General features: G+C 42.8%; 5 protein-coding genes across 6 annotated transcripts in view; 3 read left to right on the top strand and 2 right to left on the bottom strand.

Annotated features, from left to right (window-relative positions):
* Nucleotides 1-96: 96 nt before the first annotated feature.
* On the bottom strand, nt 97-7,300 carry LOC134193231 (2-amino-3-carboxymuconate-6-semialdehyde decarboxylase-like). Its single transcript, XM_062662049.1, has 13 exons — nt 7,138-7,300; nt 7,032-7,076; nt 5,860-5,956; nt 4,531-4,580; nt 4,216-4,326; nt 3,411-3,452; nt 3,249-3,332; nt 3,081-3,174; nt 2,917-3,012; nt 2,766-2,856; nt 2,392-2,473; nt 459-557; nt 97-383 (listed from the first exon to the last, which is right to left on the bottom strand). The coding sequence occupies exons 1-13, from the start codon at nt 7,201-7,203 to the stop codon at nt 258-260; spliced, it is 1,083 nt and encodes a 360-aa protein (XP_062518033.1). The 5' UTR covers nt 7,204-7,300; the 3' UTR covers nt 97-257.
* A 905-nt stretch (nt 7,301-8,205) lies between these two features.
* LOC134192864 (glutathione hydrolase 1 proenzyme-like) lies at nt 8,206-9,897 on the top strand. Its single transcript, XM_062661621.1, has one exon. The coding sequence runs from the start codon at nt 8,206-8,208 to the stop codon at nt 9,790-9,792; it is 1,587 nt and encodes a 528-aa protein (XP_062517605.1). The 3' UTR covers nt 9,793-9,897.
* A 904-nt stretch (nt 9,898-10,801) lies between these two features.
* Nucleotides 10,802-14,286, top strand: LOC134193159 (MIF4G domain-containing protein A-like). The gene is made up of 2 exons (XM_062661962.1): nt 10,802-11,054; nt 13,064-14,286. Exons 1-2 carry the CDS (start codon nt 10,839-10,841, stop codon nt 13,658-13,660), a joined length of 813 nt encoding a protein of 270 aa, XP_062517946.1. The 5' UTR covers nt 10,802-10,838; the 3' UTR covers nt 13,661-14,286.
* Nucleotides 14,287-15,157: 871 nt separating this feature from the next.
* LOC134193146 (pyridoxal phosphate phosphatase PHOSPHO2-like) lies at nt 15,158-17,790 on the top strand. Of its 2 annotated transcripts, XR_009972018.1 has the most exons (3): nt 15,158-15,907; nt 17,471-17,586; nt 17,643-17,790. XR_009972018.1 is itself a non-coding variant. In XM_062661945.1 (2 exons), the coding sequence occupies exon 1, from the start codon at nt 15,167-15,169 to the stop codon at nt 15,890-15,892; it is 726 nt and encodes a 241-aa protein (XP_062517929.1). In that variant the 5' UTR covers nt 15,158-15,166; the 3' UTR covers nt 15,893-15,907; nt 17,471-17,609. The 2 variants fall into 2 exon arrangements, 1 of the variants encoding a protein (XP_062517929.1); XM_062661945.1 differs by lacking the exon at nt 17,643-17,790 and having other exon boundaries at nt 17,471-17,609.
* LOC134192866 (uncharacterized) overlaps nt 17,650-22,901 on the bottom strand; it is a 9,525-nt gene continuing 4,273 nt past the window's right edge. Inside the window, exons 9-13 of the mRNA XM_062661622.1 lie at nt 22,548-22,715; nt 20,863-21,012; nt 20,242-20,529; nt 18,574-19,002; nt 17,650-17,775 (exon numbers count right to left, since the gene is read on the bottom strand). Of these exons, the coding sequence (XP_062517606.1) occupies nt 17,753-17,775; nt 18,574-19,002; nt 20,242-20,529; nt 20,863-21,012; nt 22,548-22,715 (1,058 nt within the window). The 3' untranslated portion in view covers nt 17,650-17,752. The remainder of the gene's footprint in view (nt 17,776-18,573; nt 19,003-20,241; nt 20,530-20,862; nt 21,013-22,547; nt 22,716-22,901) is intronic.

Genomic DNA, 22,901 nt, shown 5'->3' on the forward strand with positions numbered 1-22,901 from the left:
ATGCACAATGGAATGAAGCCTTGGGCAATCACTGGAGGCAATGACTTAACATAACCAAAGAGTCACCACCAAATGAGACACACCTGCCACAATATCTAAATTATGAAATAATTTCTTTGAATGTAAGAGTGTCTTGCAAGGGTCATCACAAAAGTTATTGCACCTACTCTGTTAATTTTAATACGGAAGTTGTGCAAATATCGATTTCTATATAAAACGCGATTAATCAATTTAATGAAATGTCATTTCTTCTTGTTCTAGTCGTCGTCCATCCGAGCACGTTTAGACTGAGGGTCCAACGTCTTGGTACCATTCAAAAGAGGATCAAACATGGCACGATCGAGGTTGAGAAACTTTACTGCATTGGCAGCCAACAGCTTGTCCTAGGCAATGAACAAGCAATCTTATCCATAACAGTAATACTAAAGGATACACTACAATGTATGACAAATACTGACTTTCAGTTCTTCATCGAAGTCGCTCATGCTCTCAATTAGCTTTCCAGGATGATGCTCTCCTAATGGGAATGGGTAGTCTGAACCAAGGATGATGTTATCCTACATTGCAGTATAACATGACTTAGCAAGCAAAGTATGATCACTCACAAATATGAATGCCAGTACAGCAGTTCCGTTAATTAAAATGTGCATCAAACATTGCCACAGTTACTTCCTACCCACATATAGTTTAACTGCTACATCAACTATTCAAGGATACTCATTGTCCTTATAGTCACCCAGACTCCACAGAGTTCGAAGTGCACAAGGACATAAATGAATACATTAAAAGTCGTAAACCTTGCGATGACAGAGTACAATCACAGTAAGGACTTAGAAACTTCCAAGTACATGTAAACTAACATTACTAACAGAAAATTCTATTACTAGCACTTTAATTATCAAAATACAATAGTACTACCAATTGCATTAATCTTGTCTCTATGTTTCGTATTCATGCCAGTATCTGTTTAGTTGCAGTGCATACATACACTTCACAGTGTGCAATAACAAGGCACCCACACATTATGTCAGTTAGTGTACTATGGCACCCCTAATATTTGGTTCATACTTAATAAGGTACAGTGGTCAACAGGCACCATTATATGGTCTGGTTGCAACACAGCATAATAACAATTAAATTAATAAAATTAAGAAGTGAAATACGGAAGTATCCTTGTGGGATTACACTATTGAAGAGTATGCAACAAGATGCTATATATAGCAAAGCAAAGTGGTCATGATGAGCAGGAAAACTTAAGTAAACACGCAATGTCAACCTACTGCTAATTCTTCAGTTCCAAGACAACAGTGAGGAACAAAAACAATAAAAAACAGGAAGAGGTCTACTGGATGCCTAAATCCTAATAATATATCATGATACGATACAAATCACTTACTAGTATTCTATAAGGGTGTATATAAAGTATAGTTGTTATTCTACTTTTGCCATAGTAATTATCTCTCTATTGTCCCTCAAGAAATAACAACAACATCCGGCCCCACCCTGTGCATACAATAACTAAATACCTAGCAGTGTCACTCACAGACTAAAATAAACTACCAGGTAGCTATTGTCTCATGATTACACAATTTCCTTCTTCGGCCACCATACCTCAGTTACAGTGACTTGACATACTGTAGCCTCGTCCCCAGACTCACGTGAGCCTGGCAGTGTCCGGTTCCCATATGACACAGGAGGGGAGGCTGAAAGTGTCATACAGGAACCGGACACTGCCGGCTCACGTGAGTCTGGGGACGAGGCTAACATACTGTATCTATTTTGGGTAGCATTATGATCCAATAGTGCTAAACTTTACTTCTTCAAATAAAGTTGTGGCCTTCATGTTTAGCAAGAATTGCTATAGCTGTGTGTCCTTAATGGTTCATAGATTGGTTACAAACACTGCAGACATGCACAGTCAGGATCCACATATCAGCTTGATTAGCACAAAGTCTACTCTAGCGGAAGATAAGTGAATCAAAGTAAGGAAATAGAAATAGACAAACCCTAGTACTTACAATCGTAGTTGTACACTCATGTATGAGCAAGTGTGTTAGCAAGGTATTAGCACAGTACTTGTTCAGTGTTAATTACAACTCCAGCCACTACTTGATGATAGCCAATATTTCTAATGCATCTTTTCAGCTGTGTGTGACCTCTATTAGAAAATAGCCTACAATCAAGGGCGACCTCAATTTGAAGAACACTGTATGAGAACCTGTTGACAACCATATTGTGTGTGGTACACATAATAACCACCATCACCACTCAATTAATTAATTAATTAATCAATATTAAACAATATGCTACTGACAGTAATTTCTAAATTCTACTCATCCAGTTTAATTAATGGTCACAAAGTGCTACGAATGTGTTCATCTATGCTCTTACCTTTCCAATAACATTGACCAATAACTTGAGTGCTTCAGGATCATGTACCAGAGAATCACTGTATATTCGTCCCAAGTAACTTCTGAAAGACACAAAATAAAAATTGTGTCAATACAGTATGTCCTGCTGTCATTCAAATGTCATCCACACACAAAAATTAAGAGATTTAGGTGTGTGTGTGTGTGTGTGTGTGTGTGTGTGTGTGTGTGTGTGTGTGCGCGTGCGTGCATGTGTGTGTGTGTGTGTGTGTGTGTGTGTGTGTGCGTGCGTGCATGTGTGTGTGTGTGTGTGTGTGTGTGTGTGTGTGTCTGTGAGTGTGTCTGTGTGTATGACTGTCACTGCACGTACGTGCATACATGCACACATCCTCCCACCTGGGATTGACAGTATTTTCTGTAGCACAAAGATCTGGCCTCACATTGAAGCCATGCTCTACCCGGCCAACTGTGTATGGAAATGCACCACCTGCACACAACACAAACACAATAAAAACCCATTCAACAGCAACATAAACTACACACATACAGCCATGAGCAAAGCAAACTTTAAGCTTAGGAAACTGCTCAAAAACACCACCAAAAATCATACAACAGACAGCAGCTGCTGTCTCGCCAGGCATCCCTAAACAGAGAGTAAAGTAAACAATATTAGTTATTAAATATTTCATTTCATTAATCTGCAATACTGACCGACAAGCCATGGCAGCCAATACTTTTTCATCCGACCGCCCAACTCCATGTCCCACGGATGAACAAATATAGACACATCGAGCTCTTCACAAGCCTTCAAGAGCACATACACTACTATCTACCAGACATACGACTAGAAACACATGTAGTTACACTGTAGAAACTCACAGCAAATATAGGACGAAGTTCAGGAGCATCAAGATTCCAGTCGTTAATATGTGAACCAATTTGTATGCCATGGAATCCAAGACTCTAAGAAATGTAGAGTCAATACAAATGCACATTATTGATTTATCTATTGTTATTACAACGTATCTATAAGAATTATACCTTTACACAACGTTTCAACTCTTCGACAGCAAGTTCAGGAGCCTGCAAGACGAAAACTAAATTACTACTAGCTTGCATCAAAGCAGCATGCACTAATTACTAGAGTTTGGGCAACATCTATTACAACAGCAGCAACTCTCACAGAGTCACTCAAATGTCAATGAATTTTGGACATACATAAAGTGTCGCCTGCCTGTCTCCCTGCCTGCCTATTTCATGTATCGTATTTCTGCGAGTAGTAGTAACCCATACTCAAAAACTAATTAAGCCACGTTCTTAAATAACTAAAAAATTAGTAACCCATGCTCAAACAATAAACCATCAGTCACTATAACCAGCAATGTGCTGAACGAATGTCTGCACACTTTCATCTGCACATCGCAGTCTTGAAGCTCTGAGGCAAGCCACATAGTCACCAAAGTTGTTCGGAATATGGCAGCTTGTCTATTTGTGATGTACTTGTATTATACAAGTAATGCACTTGTAATATACTTTTTTGATGCAAGTTCAGTGGTAATGGAGCCACCTTATTGTATGTGAGCTGTATTGTCCGACACTCGTAGGTACCCGTATATTCTCTGTTGCTGAGGGTTGCAACAATAACCGATGCTCGAATAGTAACCCATGCTCCGAGATAATTTAAAAATAGTAACCCTGGATCTAGTCGTGGAAATACAATATGTGGATTGTCACTACTGTTCTCTTGATGTTCAATGATTTCGCATTGCATCTAACGAGGTTAGATAAACCTTGCACTGCAAGTCAATACGGCAAACACCAACTGCCTATCCAAATGCAAATTTACCTGCATAGGCAATGTTGCCAAACCAACAAATCGAGTTGGATATTTGACAACCGTTTGAGCAAGATCGTTGTTGAGAATCCGACAGAGGTCAAGAGTATCTTCTGGTTTAGCCTACAAGTCAAAGAATAGCATGTCTGATAGTCATATAACATTGTCTGACATGTGGTGTGGTGTGTGGTGTGGTGTGCGGTGTGGTGGTGGTGGTGGTGGTGGTGGTGGTGTGTGCGTGTGTGTGTGTGTGTGTGTGTGTGTGTGTGTGTGTGTGTGTGTGTGTGTGTGTGTGTGTGTGTGTGTGTACCAGCAATTTACACATACCCAATAACTGAACATCACAGGAACTGTCGAAAGTGCCTGAACTGTAACTCCTAAAGAATCAACAAACAAATTCGTCACAAATATTTCACATCATGTTCATTTGATCTGTAGTCTTGGGCCTACATAAGCTGTTTGTTTTTGCCAATTTACATGTAAACAACAACAACAATAACAACAACAATAACAACAACAATAACAACAATAACAACTACTAGTAGCTGAAGCTGTGTTTACACTGTCGCTTCCACAGCTATGAGCCTTCTGAAAGCCACGTAATAACGTTGCAAAGAACTACAAATGAAAGGCCTGTCCACACTGGCAACTGGATCGCGATCGGTTGAATCCAATTACTAATAGTGGGCGTTACCTTCAAGTACACTATGCGTGTAGTCGAAACATCTAACACTCCTCACTCGTCTTTGTTCTCGATCACCTGACGTCGCTGTATCAGCGCTTTCCACAAGCAAAGAAACCACACGCACACATCGGTCATCAGTCACGTGATATTGAAAATGAGGAGGAGGTAGCGTTTTCAAAGTCCAGTGTGGACGATCGCTATCCCGATCAAATCCATTCTGGTCTAGTGTGGACAGGCCTTTAGATGCTACTGTTCTAAAATCTATCTAAAATCCTACAAAGCGACTATAATTTTGCATGACTGCAAAGTCCATAAAAAGTATGGACCGTATTCGTCAAAGTACAGCAACAAGAGTTTCACATGCGGGACATAAATATCGCTTGTGTTACACAATGTTAGGTTCCTGTAGAAATGTCATAGCCCAAGAAAGCAATCGATTTTGGGTTGGCAGTTGCAGACAGGTAGTTCTGTGGTTTATTAATTTCTAACAAGAGCTGGCAACTGCAAACATGAACTGCACTGTTCTGGTAAAAACTTTTCATAAACGCTTCACACATCAAATTGGCTGTTCGTCCATTGCCTGGGGTTGCCACGTACGACATAAAAGAAACACTGCTCCAACATTGGGTCACGCAGGGGCGTGGCACACACCAGCCAGTCAGACAGTCCACCACAAAAATAGTCCGTAGACAAGGGTCAGTTGACTCCTATACGTTTTAAGTAGCTACCTACTCACCAAGCCTCGTGATATTTAGAAAGTCCCGTTTCTTATGCCTCATAGCCGAAAAATAATTCAGTCGGATCCTGCGTAAAGTCATGTCTTCTGTCTACACAGCCACGATGGTCTATGCATCTCTGACGCAGCGTTTGCTTTCGGTGCTTATGAGAGACCTTACGAACCAGACTGATCTGGTTGAGCGTAACATAATAAATAGTAAGTGACCGGCTAGATCCTCAAGCCTACATCTTACCTGTCTTGTCCATATCATGAATACGTGCTTCTGGTGACCAGCAGTTCTCATCAATCACTCGAAACAATTTGCCATCCTTCATCATTTTCGCTTTGCCCTTCATAACACAATCACAAAATATCCAAATATACGTAAGGCAACATCACCAGGCATGTCAACTACCCAAATTATTAATCTAAACCACTCATTAACATAAAAATTATCTGTATATATATTAACTATGCTGAGAAAATATGCAGTACGCAAAGATTACTTGTAAGTAACTCGGACTGGCTCTCAGTGCCTGAGGCATTGTCCATCCTCGCCCAGTATAACAACTGTCTCTACAACAGTATCTACTCATATTGTTTCAAATGCTTTGTTTCTTGTTGTCTCAGAAACTATTTCTGAATAAACTCTGTCTGCGACAAATTAATATGTTGAAAAGCAAGTACCAACTGTAAAGCCACGTTTACACAGGCGACCCATTTAAATGTTGTTTGAGCTCAACCTGGGCCCTTAGTCACGGACTCAGCCCTGTTTTGCATTTACACGTGCGCCTGCCACTATTATCATTTCCAGATAATAAGTCATAGATGCACAAGGTCTGGGTGTGGGTGAATCGTGACTGCGAGTGCAACTGTCAATGATGAGCAGAGCTAAATTAATTGTGTCTCGGGGAGATGACCAATCATGATTTGAAACTGAGCTGTGCCCACGAGCCCAATGCCCAACCCAATCCATTAATTGTCATGTAAACACTCGGGGTTGGGGTTGAGTCCTCTAGTATGAAAGGAGATTCAGTTGTTAGACAGTACCAAAGTTGGCAAACCCTAGAATTTTTGTTATACTGTACATGTATTTTTTGCGCTCTATACTCATCACAGCAACCAGGTCCAACCCAGAAATTTCACTCCTTGTGTGCGGAAGAGATAGCGTGCTACCCAGTGGGATCACCTTAGCGCACGCTATGTCTTGCTGAACCTACTAGGCAATTATCTAGCCAGACACGGACAAAGTTTCGTTATGGATATGACAGTGAGACTTTATCGACTCGAAATGAACTCGAAATGAATTACTGAAACTGAGAATTCGTGCTCAGGTGTGTCTACACGACACACCCCACGTAGCTACAAAGGTGATGACGTAACAGCTAGCGCGCAAACTTGTAGTAAAGTATCGTACTATCGCACCTTACAATGATGTTGTAGTTGTATCCAACCACCATATCCGTATTTCTATACGAACAGAAGAGGTCAATCGAAGAGTTTTCTCTCTCAACTTGATCTAACTGCCAACCTCTTTAAGATCGGGCCACGTCGCTGGTAATATGTGGTTGTGTATGTCGATCTTGAGTTGACTCATTCTCTAGACGCACGATACCAAACGAAAAACAAACAGCGCCAAGAAGACAAGCAACACCAATACCCGTATGCAGAGATAGCTCTGCGCAGAGGTTCTGCCTGAGCCGTAGAAACCCGTATGTAAGCCCTCGGTTTACCAAACACCACATGCGTAAGCGCATACAACAAGACACACGGTACGGTACTTCTTGCCTCTATGACAGGGCCGTAGGCTGGTCCGGCAATAGCAGAACCACTCTTTTCTAGGTTAAACTTTTACCAGAGACCTAATTCACAGCCATACGAAGTAACTTCTGTTACGACATGTACAGGACAGTAACTTCTGTTACTGTTCGGACAGTCGACGAAATCCCGAAACTTCTTATTGCAAATATAGGTAATTAAATAGTTAATTAATATATGTATAGTTGAAAGAAAAATATAGTATCTTGACGTAATTAATTGATTGTTGTAGTTACGCGCTGACCAGGGAACTGAAGTCATAGCGGTGTGATAAATGAGAGTAAGAACCCGTACATTACTAGATACCAGCTAAAAATTTTAGTATGCCGGAATATTGCTCTTGCTGACACTATCGCTAGACCACAGCCTTTAGCGCGCGCTAGACCAGACCACTTGTGACATACTTCCCCCTACGAGCCTGCTCTACATACACTTCAGGCGTTGATGAGCTTCAACCAAACCACAGAGCACAAAATCATGGTCGACAGGTCGTAGCACGGAATTTTTAGACAAGCGGCTATGGTATTACGTAGAGAGTGTCTACACGGTGCCAAACTTGCAGTACAGAGTCCACTTCCATTCTGCTAGTGCATCGCACACGTGCAGTGATGGCTACCGTCTACGTCACTCCAGTCATTTTTATATTACTTGTTCTCCTAGTGGACAACCAGCCGGCTAGCGCCGACGAGATTTTTGATGCAGGTAACCGTCAATCTAATTCGAGATAGACAACATTGCAGCAAAGAACGTCTTGTTTACAGACGACACCTTTACGTACGACATGGCGGCTGTAGCAACCGACACGGAACCATGTAGCGAGGTCGGTTCCAACATTCTTCGTTACCAGAACGGCACAGCGGTCGATGCGGCTATTGCGACGCTTCTTTGCATTGGCGTCGTCAGTCCGCACTCGTCGGGTATCGGTGGGGGCGCGTTTTTTCTCATCTACGACGACGACACTCGCAGTGCTGAAGCGATTGACGCAAGAGAGGTGGCACCTGAAGCTGCTAACGTAACGATGTACGTAAACGCTCCAGATTTGTCGCTAACAGGAGGACTTGCTGTAGCCGTACCGGGAGAACTCAAGGGTATGGAAGCGGCACACAAAAACTACGGTCGTCTACCATGGAAAGACCTATTTCTTCCCGCAATTCAATATGCGCGAAACGGGGCTCGTATTTCTCCCAACATGGCGCACGCTATATCAATTAGCAGAGAAGAAATTTTGAAAGACCCGGGGATGACTACACTTCTGTCGCGAAAAGACGGTCACCTTCTAGTTCAAGACGACATCGTGCGTAACGCTCCACTAGCGAGCACTCTAGAAGCGATAGCTAGTCAAGGAGTTGATGCTTTCTACTGCGGTGCCATTGCCGAAAAACTCGTAGCCGACATCAATGAGAGAGGCGGTCACATGACTTTAGACGATCTATGCCGGTATCGAGTCAAACACAAAGAACCACTGGCTAGTCAATATCGCGGTCACGTGGTTCTCGGTGTTCCTCCTCCGGCCGGCGGAGCAGTTCTCGCTCAAATGCTCAATATCGTCGACGGATTTCCGGAAAGCGACGAAACGAGATTCTCGTCGGGATACCACGAACTCGTAGAAGCGGCGAAATTCGCGTATTCGCAGAGACTCAAACTTGGCGACCCCGACTATTACAAACGTGTCGAAAAGGTGATGAAAACGATGTTGAATGCAAAGATAGCAGACAAAATGAGAGCTCGTATTAATCCAAATCGCACGTATAGTCGTGGTCACTACCGAGTACGACAATATTCTACATTTGACCACGGAACGACGCACGTTAGCATACTTGCTCCAAACGGAGACGCAGTAGCAGTCACGTCTACCATCAACTACTACTTTGGAGCAAAGATGCGGTCTCCACAAACGGGAATTTTACTAAACAACCAAATGGACGATTTCTCGACTCCCGGTCACTCGAACGTGTACAATCTAGCACCAGCGCAGTCAAACTTCATACATCCAGGTAAGCGTCCGCAGTCTTCCATGACTCCGACCATCATTCTCGACCGTCAAAATAATACAAAAATGGTAATTGGAGCATCCGGGGGATCGAGGATTACAACGGGGGTAGCACAAGTCATCCGGGATGTGCTAGGCTATAAAGACAGCGTCGGAAAAGCTATCAATCGTCCACGGTGTCATCATCAGATGCTACCCAATAAAGTCTTCGTCGAATCTTCTTTTCCACTCGAGGGCTACCTTGCACTGCAAAAGAGAAGGCACAGAGTGTCCGTGAGCAAGATTACGAGTATTGTACAGGCAATTTTACAACATCAAGACGATAAAATTTCGGCAGCAAGCGACCCACGAAAAGGCGGAAAACCTCACGGATTCTAGACATTAATCTAAAATCTAGACTTTAGCAATGTTAATTAAGCGCATGCGTATAGCGTAAATTTTAAACTACACTAAAGATATTTAAAAATTTAGTCTAGAATTACAGTGTCCAGCGTTTTCATTAGTTGTTTTGTTTGTAAGTGTCTATTCAACGGTATCGGTATCGGTCACAGTCACACGGTACCACAGGTCAACCAGAGACGGCACAGTTTGCAATTGCCCGGCAGGACCGGCAAAGTTAAGCGCATGCGTATAATGAAAATTTTAATTAAACTACACAGAATATATTAAAAATTATTATAAAATTACAATGTCCAACGTTTTCACTAACTAATTTGTTTGTAAGTGTATGGTAGCCAACGGTATCGGTCACAGTCACACGATACCTAGCCTCGGCCTCCCAGACCCGCGTAGCGCCGATTCAAAATCGTCCCAGACCCATGTAGCGCCGATTCAAAATCGTCGATTTTAAATTGGCGCTACACGGGTCTGGGAGGCCGAGGCTACACGGTACCACAGATCAACCAGTGACGACAGAGCTAGTCTGGCAAGTCCGGCGAGCGTCGAATTAATACTTAAAATCTCGACTTTGTCAGAAGCTCATCGGCAATTACTTTCGGTTATTAGAAATAGTAAATAAATTAATTTAATATTTATTTTGACTTAATTAATAAAATCACCCACAACTGTGTTCTGAACTCAAAAGTGCTTAATATTGCAAGTATGTTTTAATATAATTATTAATCATGAAATCAATCGAACGATTATTGCACCCTTTAGCCCATAAATCCGGGCCTCGGGCAATAAGGCTTGTTTGTTAGCGCGCGTTATGTCCGACTAATAACTTTGCTTCCGCCGGCTCTCTAGCAATGGTCACGGTCCACAGATATTTTGTTCCCTGTTGACTAAAAATCATACTGTACAAATCCAATTTCTGAATTTGTCAGTTGTCCGTAGCCAAATAATAAGCAACCACATCCGGGCTCTCTACCTATTCTGTGTCCCGGACGTTAGACGTAAACTAGCATCAGAAAAACTTCTCTTTGATGGCTGGAAGAGGCGCAGGACGAGGTCGGGCGGCCGTATCTATTGCATCTGGAAGCGATGCATCACCGACATCCGGCAGAGGCCGCGGAAGGGGATCAGTGGTGTCGAGTCCGTTGTTGCCTCGAGCTCCTACTACTCTATCTGACGTCGTGTCAGAGATTCAGAAAATTCGAGCCTCCGAAAGCGAACCCCTCCCTCCAATCCTTATTCACAAGGTAAACGGATGGAATCATCTATAATTTAGTCCATAATTACATATGTTTAGTTAATTATTTAATATTAATTCATTAATATTAATTAATTGCTGTTAATTAGCATTTTAGTAGTCTAATAGCTCGAAATGCCATTAAATGCAATTTTGTTTCACTAAACACAATTTTCTAGTTATTCCTAGACTCGTGACCAGTCTCGCCACGCTTTTGTCATTCCCGGATGTTCAATCCTCACCGCAGCGAGACTGGTTTCAGACAGCCCTCAGGAATTTTGCGTCATGTATACGGTTTCATGGTCACATAATGACATGCAGATTATCTAGGTAGTTGGGAGAGACTGGCTCGAGTCTAAACACTTTCTTTTACTAGTGGTGGCGTGGACGCAATTGGCATCTGTCTGATAACTGTGAATCCGCTGCGAGCAGCTGTTAGTCGCACGTGGAACCGCAAATTCGTGATGAAAATTCGCGATGAAAATTCGCGATGCACGCATCCGCTAGTACTCGATCATCCGGATTCGATGTGACTTCCCACGAAATCGCGACAAAACTTTGCCGTGAATTCTCTGCAATACTTTGTCTACTAGACGTGATCATGAAGTCGTTGAGCATGCAGCTGGCTGGCTTAAACGGCTTTACTAGGTATTGTTACTGCCGTTGATAAGCACAGAATACAAACCACGACGTGTAGGGACGTGAGTTTGCGTGAAGAGCGCAGTACAAGTCGCCGTTTGTGTACAGTGTAGTCTTTGGTAGACAGCAGATATGCATGAGATGTCTTCGTTGATTACATCCGTAATTGGAAAGGTATGCATTATGAAACTGTACCAGAATTGGATACCACTTACTAACAAATCAACATATTATGATACAAGCAGCAACCACTAAACGGATCCCGGCATCCGTTTATGTAACCCTGTCTGTCAGAAGGTATGACCTCTTCAAAGTCTTCGCACTGGGAGAAGGCGGTCTGAAACCAGTGTTTCCCCGGCGAGGATTGACAATCCAGGAATGACGAAGGCGGGGAGAGACTGGCTCGAGTCTAAGTTATTCCTATTTAATATTAAATCAAATGTATTTACAGTGGAACCTGTGTGGCCTCGTGACCACCACAAATGCGGGCACCTAAAAATATGGGTAGTCGGTGACAGTCCCTTGAAAACTCAATACATCTGCACACATTTTGGAGCCTTGAGAAAGCAGGAAGCTGTGAATTACGAATATCAGATACAATTCTGTAGCCCAAGAGCAGGGGCGTAGTGTGATGCTATGGGACACGCCCACTTTTATTGGCTTCTAATGACTGATATGGTAGAATCAGTGACAGATCCAGACTGGAAAAGTGGTGGTGTATATACAGCTTTGGTCCTCACACGTATTAACAGTCCACAGATCTTATGATCACGCCTACAAATGATGTGGGGCTATAGCTGGTCTAGCCCATGCCATGCTTTATACCCCTGTCAATGGTATGTTTTGACACAGTGACACGTGCACTCAGGCACTCTTCAGGAAACACATGATCATCATCATGTACAAGCTTTTGTAAACGTCAGATTGCATCGTGTCGAAGAAAGGAATGAATTTGCGTCTTAGGAAGAATATCGACGTTATTGAAATAAACCTCCAAATCCATAGTCAATGGGACTTGGCTAAGGATTTTGGCATTGGAAAAACTCAAGTTGGCAGCATTTTGATATACTTTATTATTATTAATTAATACAACACATATTCGGATTGTCATTATGTTGCATACAAGAAATTGATGTACATGGATTGGTCTACATGTACGAATGCCGCTTTTGCAGTTGCGACCACCTGAGAAGTAAGGGCTGAGGACAGTCCCTTAGGTGGTCGTAATTCGCAGGTTTCACTGTACTTAGTAAAGTCTGTATATTAGCATCTTATACTGTGAAGCTGTAACTTGGCATCTAGCAATGCAATACGAATGCAATGCAAACGTGACCGTTTTTACAGTTATTGCATTCTCATGCATCCGTGTCTTTTATTCAGTGTGTTTCATTTACGAGAGGTAGTGGTACCAACGAGCAGCTCGTTCAGACGATTTTCGAAGCCGTGTACGACAACCGCGAGCGAGCAGAGCCGCTCGCCATTCTGAGCTCCACTCTGAGCTCCGACGGTGACAACCTTATTGGCAAACCGTTTCGAAATGCGCTTCTTAGTCACAGCCAGTCTCAGTACAACCAGAGAAAGGAACTGAGATTGCGGTCGGTCGAAGTCTGGCTGTGTATGATCTCCTTTCTCAGCTATCTATTCAAATATTTGAAAGCCGGAGGTCAACCAATCAGAGCGCTCTCGGGTCCGTTGTCGGTGTGTTTTAGTGATATTCTAAGTGGTGATGACATCAGTGACGACGAGATCGACTGTGTTTGTGACTTACTTCGTAACGTCGGGTCGGCTATAGCTCAGTCGTCGTCCGAGCAAGACGTCCAGTTGATCAAACTAGTGAGAGACAAAATTCTGGCGTCGAGCACATCGAATCGTGCTCGGTGTCTGCTATTGGAGCTTTTGGAATTTAGAGCAGCCGGGTGGACTGGAAAGGAGGAAGCGAACAGATTCTATGCTGATACATTGGGTGATATGCACTAACAAGCGGCAGCTAACGTACTGAATGAGAACTATATTGATATCTACTGATATGAGAAGGAGGACAAAGAGTATTGATGTTACTAGTAGTGTAAGTGAGATTGGACAGCATGCACCCAACGTTAATGAACTTGATTGCACAGATGTGATCTGATCATACCTTACCTCTACCTTTTAGTATCTCTTTCTATCATAGAATGGTGGTTTCATCATACTGATGTCTGAGGCATGTGATCCTCTTATAAACATGTTAGCATGTAGACTGTTTAACTTACCCGGTCCTCTTCTTATGTGCCCACGTGCTCGACCACGTGCTGGCATTACACTCTCACGAGAACATTATGTCACGTGATCATTTATTTCATTACTTGATTAGTAACTACACACTTTAATAAGCTGTCTCAGATTACTCTTCTTGTGAGAGTGTGATGCCAGTATGTGGTTGAACATGTGAATATACGAGCACACGAGAAGAGGACTGGGTAGGAGTAGATATGTAGCATGCACAGTGTCAGTATTGTTGACACAAGGTTATGTGGCTATATTGCAAAGGTAATTCTAAAGTGTTGACATCATCAGAAAATTAAAGAAATCACATACACACACACACACACACACACACACACACACACACACACACACACACACACACACACACACACCTGAATTCTGCCATAACCACAATGGGTTTGGCATTGCAAAAGAAGCATCAAGAAGGATGATTAATATAAGTGCCAACGGCAGGTCAAATTTAAGAGATAACACGTCGCACTGTATAGTATCAACCCATTTCAGGGGTGGCAGAGCGACTCCCAAGTTGGGGGGCGGGGCATAAAAGGACATCGGAGTATATAGTGAGCTTTCAGTAGGCATTCCTCGAACACTCCTTTTAGGCAACAGACAGTACTTATACACATCTATAGAACACTCATACTGGAATAAAAAAATTCAAATATTTTTTCAAAAATTTTTTTGCAGTTGTTGATCGTCAAGTTGGGGGAAATTGTACCCCCTGCCCTGCAGCTCCACCACCACTGCATCTACGTCTTGGTCCATGTGCTCAACATTACATACCACGCAATTTGACTTGCAACAATACCTTTTGAGGTCGTCAATACATTCGCACTAAATGGCCAAGCCATTGTCATCCGTGTCTCTGATTGTGGTCTCATGAGCAGATTTCAAGTTTAAGGTATATTCTTTAAAATAATTATCTTGTGAAATCTTTAACATCAAGAATGGTGTGTATGGTGTGTAAGAAAATGTATATAATTGTAAAATTGGGATAGCAAGTGTATGAGTCTTAAGTCAATCAGCCCACGGTTAGCAAATACTATTTTACTAAATTGCACACACACACACACACACACACACACACACACACACACACACACACACACACACACACACACACACACACACACCACCACCACCACCACCACCACCACCTCACCACACAATTACCTGCGCGCATCCAAAACAAAGGTCGGTATTCCGAGGTCCATCACTATGAATCCTGGAAGATGCCTTGTTGTCTTTGACTTCGATCACACTCTTGTCGACGACAATTCAGACCCCTGGGTACTACAACTTCTCCGCAAGGCAGAACTAGAAGTGAGCACGATGCGTCGCTCAGGCACTTGCTGGACAGACTGCATGCAGCGCGGTTTTCGCCTCTTACACCAAAGCGGCATCACCCGCGAAACAATCCGGGAACGTCTCGAGCTAATACCTCTCACCAATTCGATGAAACAGACGCTTCATCTGCTCTCGTCCCACCCACGCAATGACGTCATCATCATCTCTGATTCCAACAGTGTGTTCATTGATATTGTTCTGTCTCACCACGGTCTGAGTGGAATGTTTAAAGCAATTTTGACAAATCCTGCACATTTTGATGCAGATGGGTTGCTGTGTGTGAGCTATCATTGTAGGATACCTCACCACTGTCATCGCCGTTGCCCTCCCAATATGTGCAAGGGTCTCATATTGCAACGATTTCTGCAAGAATCGAAGAGTGAAGGCACTTGCTATGAGAAGGTTGTCTACATTGGTGATGGACGTGGTGATTTCTGTGCCTGTCTTGGTCTCGGTCGAGGAGACGTCGCGATGGCTAGGAAGGGTTATTCGCTGCTTGACATGTTGACGTCTGCATCGGGACATGATGAGTTGAAAGCTGAACTTGTTGAATGGAGTAGTGGTGATGATCTACTGAAGTTTTTTGAAACATCTTAGTCAAGATGTGGAAAGGTAACATGAGTGATTGGTTTGTCGTTTCAATTGTGAGTCTTAGAAACAAGACTTTAAGGGTTACGTGACTGAGTGATCAAAAGGTGTTGACTTGCTTCAGTCTGCGTGGCTGTGTGTGTGTGTGTGTGTGTGTGTGTGTGTGTGTGTGTGTGTGTGTGTGTGTGTGTGTGTTTGTGTGGTGCGGTAGCTCAATTGGTTAGAGAGTGCATTTGGAGAATTCAATCATCCGGGACCTTGCAGGGTTGCAGGTTTAAGTCACAGTGATGGCGAGTTATGCATAATTTCCTTAAGCAAGAAACTTACACACAATTGCTTCTCTCAACGCAGGAGTATAAATGAGTACCTGGTCATTGACAGCGGTGGATATGACCACTGGCTTGGCATCATGCAAGCAACATCATGCAGCTGACAGGTACTTGTGGGCCTTGGTATCCAGTCTTAGAGCTGCGCTATAGTCAGTGCACCTGGATGACTTCGGCCAAGCTCGAGGTGGATTGTGGCGCTGGCCCTAAGCTTTCAAGTAGCTCATGGAGGCCCTGTCTCTAAAGGCAGGAGGTGCTATCTTCGCAACTGACCTTAAGGTCGATGTTGAATGACGTGGAGGGCTTGACATTTGTCCGTGTGTGTGTGTGTGTGTGTGTGTGTGTGTGTGTGTGTGTGTGTGTGTGTGTGTGTGTGACAGGGTTGATAGTAGGGTTAAAGGTCCAGCCGGCTTTTTCCGTATGAGACAAACTATGTTTGCTTTGATGTAACAGTCATGAAGTAGGAGGTCTTGCTATTGGTCTGCATTCGCTTGTATGTATCTACAAGCAAATGCATTTCGATGAGTCTAAGCTATCACCTCAAAGTCACTTTCTAAATTAATTGTTTAATTGATCAATTAATTAAATACAAAAGAGTACAGTCTTTGATGAGGCTTGTATTAGTGTACATCCAGTCTGGTTGATTGGTTGTCATGTTGACCTGTGTGCTTGTGTGTGTGTGTGTGTGTGTGTGTGTGTGTGTGTGTGTGTGTGTGTGTGTGTGTGTGTGTGTGTTGTGGTGCGATAGTTCAGTTGGTTAGAGAGTCATCTTATGGAGTGTTCACATCCGGGACCTTAAAGGGTTGCAAGTTCAAGTCACAGTGATAGCGAGCTATGGCATAATTTCCTTAAGCAAGAAACTAACACACATTTGCTTCTCTCGACTCAGGAGTATAAATGAGAACCTGGTCATTGACTGGAGTCCTAAGCGGCCACCGGCTGTGACGTGACATCAGCCACTGGGGTCCTGGTGAGACTTCCGGTGCTCAAACCACAGTTGGCTTCACAAGTCGGTGCTCCTGCGAGTGCCTGGCCCGGCTCCAGGAGTTTGCTAGCGCAGGCCCAGAGTTCCCTGAGTAGTGCACAGGGCCCAGCCTAACAGCTGAGGGCGTGACCTCTGAGAGGCAGCTCCTGACATTTAGGCATTTTTTAGGTGTGTGTGTGTGTGTGTGTGTGTGTGTGTGTGTGTGTGTGTGTGTGTGTGTGTGTGTGTGTGTGTGTGCTTGCGTGCATTACTCATTAATTCATGTTGCATTTTCAGATTTACAGTAACACAATATGGTTTAAAAGGCAAGATATTTCATGTAGACAGACATTCTGCTCACTAACATATTTATTTCATCACTCAATTGATGCAAGACAATATACCGCACTCTAGTAAGCAAATTGTACTATGCAAGAAAGCATCAGCGTTCATAGCTACACTACTCTAGACTTCTAATACAGCAAGTTCTACAGATACAAGACTCACATCGACTAACAGACTGCAAATAGCGATAGAATTAGTAGTGTCTAGATGTGATGTACTACAGTTGATTCACAATCATGGCTCGTTGTTGACTTGAGCTGCAAAAAATACAAGATATATCTAACAAATGCAATCGAAATCTGTATATACGGTGTGTGTGTGTGTGTGTGTGTGTGTGTGTGTGTGTGTGTGTGTGTGTGTGTGTGTGTGTGTGTGTGTGTGTGTGTGTGTGTGTGTGTGTGTGTGTGTGTGTGTGTGTACCGGTTGGCTTTGAGAGAACTATTATTGTGGTGTGGGTATATTATGAAGGCAGGTCACGTGACGTACGAGTAACATGTGACCAAATAAGTGTACGTATGTTTATTATGGTGGACATCAATCAAGCTGCATTGCTATGGCACGTAGTGTGTTTGCACTGTAGTGCTTCATGTGTCGTGTTCAACTAGATCAGTCTGGTTGCTAAGGTCTCTTGTAATAGTATAATTTATTATTTAAATAAATTATATTTTTAAATTAAATTTTGTATTTTAATTAATTAATTAGTAACAAAGGACCGGGTGCTGATGCTTTGGTAGTGCGCAATATAGTCTCGCGTAGCCAGACACGCCGCGCCATACTTCCGGGCGCGGCGGGAAAGGGTCTGGCTACGCGAGACTAATTAATGTTTTCGCTCATTTGTGTGTTCACCCATATAGCGCACTACGAAGTGACTTATCCGGGAACGCAAAAAATCGGGGAGGACACAGAATTTGATTCTCGATAGAAAGCCCGGATAATCGAGGGTGTACTGTACGTAAATGTATCTAATTTCTATTTTAAATTTATAAGTTTTAATATTTATATATATTTATTCAAATTTAATGTAGATATTACTAGAGTAAATCAATATTACTTACGGCAGACGGATTGAGTGATCACATCTCTCGAGTGAAACCTTATGTCTTCAATACAGATTTCTCTTCCACGAGCCACAGCCTGAACGTACACCCGAAACAGACTACAGGTGCTTGTCGAATATCCGGGGATCTCGTTAATGTGAGGCCGCAAGCTGACGCAAAGGCGTCCGCTCATCGCTTCGTTGGAATTGAGATGTAGAATTCCGTAAACGGTTTTAGTCGCACCGATATGAATGTGATAGGAGGGGAGACCCTTGCATATGGCGTACACTATCATGTGATGAACTCCGCCGCTGCGCATTTTGTAGTCAAAACTGACAAGTTCGGTGTCTTCCACCAGCTGCCCAGAGATCAACATCTGCGTGTCATCAGAAGTAATCTCTCCCGTCGCAGGACTGCCGGCGCCTCCCTTCAGACAAAACGCCTTTCCTAAAAATAAATACGTATATCTAGACATCAAAATTCTACCCCAAGTAGACGCGTGCAGACAATCCTAGTGTCCTCGAATAGACGCCGCTAGCAAATAGAGCTCAAGGCCGCAGTTTTGTGTTACGTTTGTGTACTCGAACGGTAGCCACTGTTGTATTTAGTATTAGATTGGCAGGAGAGGCGCATGCGCAAATGCAGAGCGGTGTGACTTAATTAACAGCAAGCGAGCGCACGCTAGAAAGCTCTTCCCCTGTTGGAAAGTGTTTCAGACCAGCCCGTCCGTTTAGGTATCTGAATTATATTATTTATAACTCGAAGAAAAGATTACGTGCCCTAGGGCCGCGGCGCGGCGCTTATTTATTTTAGCTAAATTTATTACTTCTCGCTGTGGTGTTTTTATACAAGAACAACGCTAGCTAATATTCGAGGACGGCTTTATTCAGGGACGGCGCTTATTTGTTAGTAGACATGGGAGAAGTCATCCTGTCAGTGTACGACAATGCTAACTGGAACGTCTCTAGCCAGAAAAAAAGCATTGGGCTAATCCCAAAACTCTTCCTCTATCAAAATATAATTTCAACAAATTTAATTAATCAAAATCAATCTGCACGTTGTTGAGTAATCCTGTAACTAAACAAGCAAACAAACAAACAAACAAACAAGCAAATAAGTAAACAAACAAACAAGCAAGCAAATAAGTAAACAAACAAACAAGCAAGCAAATAAACAAGCAAACAAACCAACAAACAAGCAAGCAAATCAGCAAGCAAACAAAGAAGCAAATAAGCAAGCAAACAAACAAACAAAGCAAATTGGCAAGAAAAACAAATAATCAAGGAAACAAACAAACATATAATAATAAATAAATAAACAAACAAGCAAATAAGGAAGCAAGAACGAGCAAATAAGTAAACAAACAAACAAACAAGCAAGCAAATAAGTAAACAAACAAACAAACAAGCAAATAAGCAAGTAAACAAACAAACAAACAAGCAAATAAACAAGCAAACAAACGAACAAACAAACAAGCTAATAAACGAACAAACAAACTAACAAGCAAACAAACGTACGCCAATAAAAGTAACAAACAAACAAACGAAGGCCGATAAGAAAACGTAACCTCCTTGACGAAGGTAATAGAACTAGAGCGCGTGCACGGATTTTTAAAAATTGTACTTCTGTCAAACAAGCAATTGTATTCTTGTGGCCTTAATTAATTAATTAATAATCTATATATACCTTCTTCTTCAAAGTCTCTTCTTTGTCTTCTCACTGGCTTCTGTTGTTGTTTTAAAGATTTCGTCTCGACGCTGAATCCTGAACGTAGTAGGCACGGAATGCACAAGTGGTATTGACAGTCTTCGCTGATTCTGCTGTATTGCAATGGTGCGAGTTCGTCGTCGTCCGCGTCGTCGCTGTCGACGTCGTCGTCGGCGATTGTGAGAGTCCACGGTTCTATGCCGCATCCTGTATTGCGGTAGCCGCAGTCTCCGCTTGCGGTCGTATTATCGCAACTTCCGGCGAGTTCTAACGTCCAAAAGTTAGGGTTAGTGTCGATATATAATCCTTCTAGATACTGATGGCATTGACTGTGTGTGTGTGTGTGTGTGTGTGTGTGTGTGTGTGTGTGCGTGTGTGTGTGTGTGTGTGTGTGTGTGTGTGTGTGTGTGTGTGTGTGTCACTGTGTGTGTGCGTGCGTGCGTGCGTGCGTGTGTGTGAGTGGTGTGTGTGTCACTGTGTGTGTGTGTGTGCGTGCGTGTGTGTGTGTGTGTGTGTGTGTGTGTGTGTGTGTGTGTGTGTGTGTGTGTGTGTGTGTATGTGTAGACACACAACAATCTATCAAGACTTTGATTTCCTTACTTGTGTCCGCGGGATCCCTCTGCGTCGGTAGATACCATTGTTCGCAGTTGATTCCAGTGTATCTCGCTGGGCAATTGCACACATAACCAAACGAAACAGGTATACACGATCCTCCATTGATACAAGGCAAACTCTTACAAACCCCAGAATCTACAGTACAAACACAACTTCGTATCTCGGTTTAGATAAGCACAAGCATGCACATCATTCCTGAAAACAAACAATTGCATGCAGACCATGTGTTACGTGTATAGTCTAGACTTCTAACTGTATGTGCTGATATATATTAGACAGTTTGCTGCATGTAAAGCAGCATTAGCCGTTAAACACAAACGGATCAGTTCCATGCAAGAAGGAAAGAACGTCGTACATGACATCTTCAGATGATCTTTTGTATACATGTATGTGCAACATGCCAACTATACTGTGTTTTGATCTAAAACTGGAGTTCTTTCATTCATACGTGTGAGGCACAAGAGTCATCACTGTAAAAGCTGCTTCACACTGAGCACGTAACGTAACGTGACGTCGACGTATTTTATCAACGTAGGGCGATCTACGTAAAGCAACGTAACGTAACGTAACGTAAGGTAACATAACGCAACGTAACGTAGGGTAACGTAACGCAATGTAACGTAACGTAACGCAACGTAACGCAACGTAACGTAATGTAACCTGACGTAAGGTAACGTAACGTAACATGCCATTTAAATAGCATTCACATTTGAGCTCCTCGCATACGTTCAGTGTCCCGTACATGACGTCACGCATGGACGGTTCCGTCACAAAAAGTAAACTTTCAATAGTTGTCTACGTGTGACATACAGTTTGAAAAACACTTTCCATTGCAATGCTGCGCAGCAGTAGCTTTCCAAACATTCTCTTATATAACAAATTAAATGCTCTTGAAATCCGCGCTTTGGACGTCCTACAAACACGTACAAGGTCAATAAGCCGCTCGTCGGTGTCCATCTTACAGCAGTGAAATGCGCATGTTGAGGTAAGTCACACCCACGCATTGGTTCGTGATTAGATAATTGCTTACATATGCGTACCGGGAAACGTTGAATCAATTTCAAGATCTTACGTTACGTTACGGCAATCAGTACGGTACGTTACGACAACAAAATTTGCCAGTGTGAATGATCTTGCAAACCATAACGTCGTCCTACGTTACGTAACGTTACGTTACGTAACATTACGTTACGTAACGTTACGTTACGTAACATTACGTTACGTTACGTCACGTCACGTTACGTTACGTTACGTGCTCAGTGTGAATTAGCCTCAACAGTGAATATCCCATCATCATGCATCTCACAATAGATTGGCAGTTTAAACGTTTGCCTAACTAGTACAACATGATGAAAGTTGAGAGAAACTATGGACCAACTTTTTGTATAAATTGATTCGACTGATATATGTCCGGCAGTTAGACGTCATGCGTGGCTGCTTGCGTCGTAACGAATTTCCGATATTGTGTGAGAAATCTCCACCCACGGTCAAAATCTTTTTGGTTAGTTACCCTTTCTAATCAAATTCTTTCTTACATCATTAATCTTAATAAAGTAGGAAAAACGTCATACAGACGTTAAGCAATGGAACCAAATCTTAGAGTCTCAGCAAGTATGCATGCATATGTCGTGAACGCATTGAATGACATCATGCAGCACACAAAGTCTCACCGTATTTTGCCCTCGTCACTTTTTCGCACGACTGTCCGCATCCGTTGAAACAGCAACGTTCGGAGCTCGACTTGCAGTCGTCGTCGGTCAGACAATCTCTCTCGCATACCGTACGAGCGTCACTCCGTAGCCGCTCCACCGATGGGCACAACCCGGACGCCAAACGCACTGAAACGCAATCTCATTCCTATATGTCTTCACACCAAAGTAGATACCGTATTTCCTCGAATAGTAAACCGTGTTCGATTGCTCAAATAGTAGTAACCCGTGGATCTGATCAGTTAGAAAAATAGTAACCCATGCTCGATTAGTAGTCTTGCTTAAATAGTAACACGTGGTCTGGGTCAATTGAAT

Source organism: Corticium candelabrum, chromosome 17 (assembly GCF_963422355.1).
Source record: "Corticium candelabrum chromosome 17, ooCorCand1.1, whole genome shotgun sequence".
In the NCBI taxonomy this organism is placed as follows: Eukaryota; Metazoa; Porifera; class Homoscleromorpha; order Homosclerophorida; family Plakinidae; genus Corticium; species Corticium candelabrum.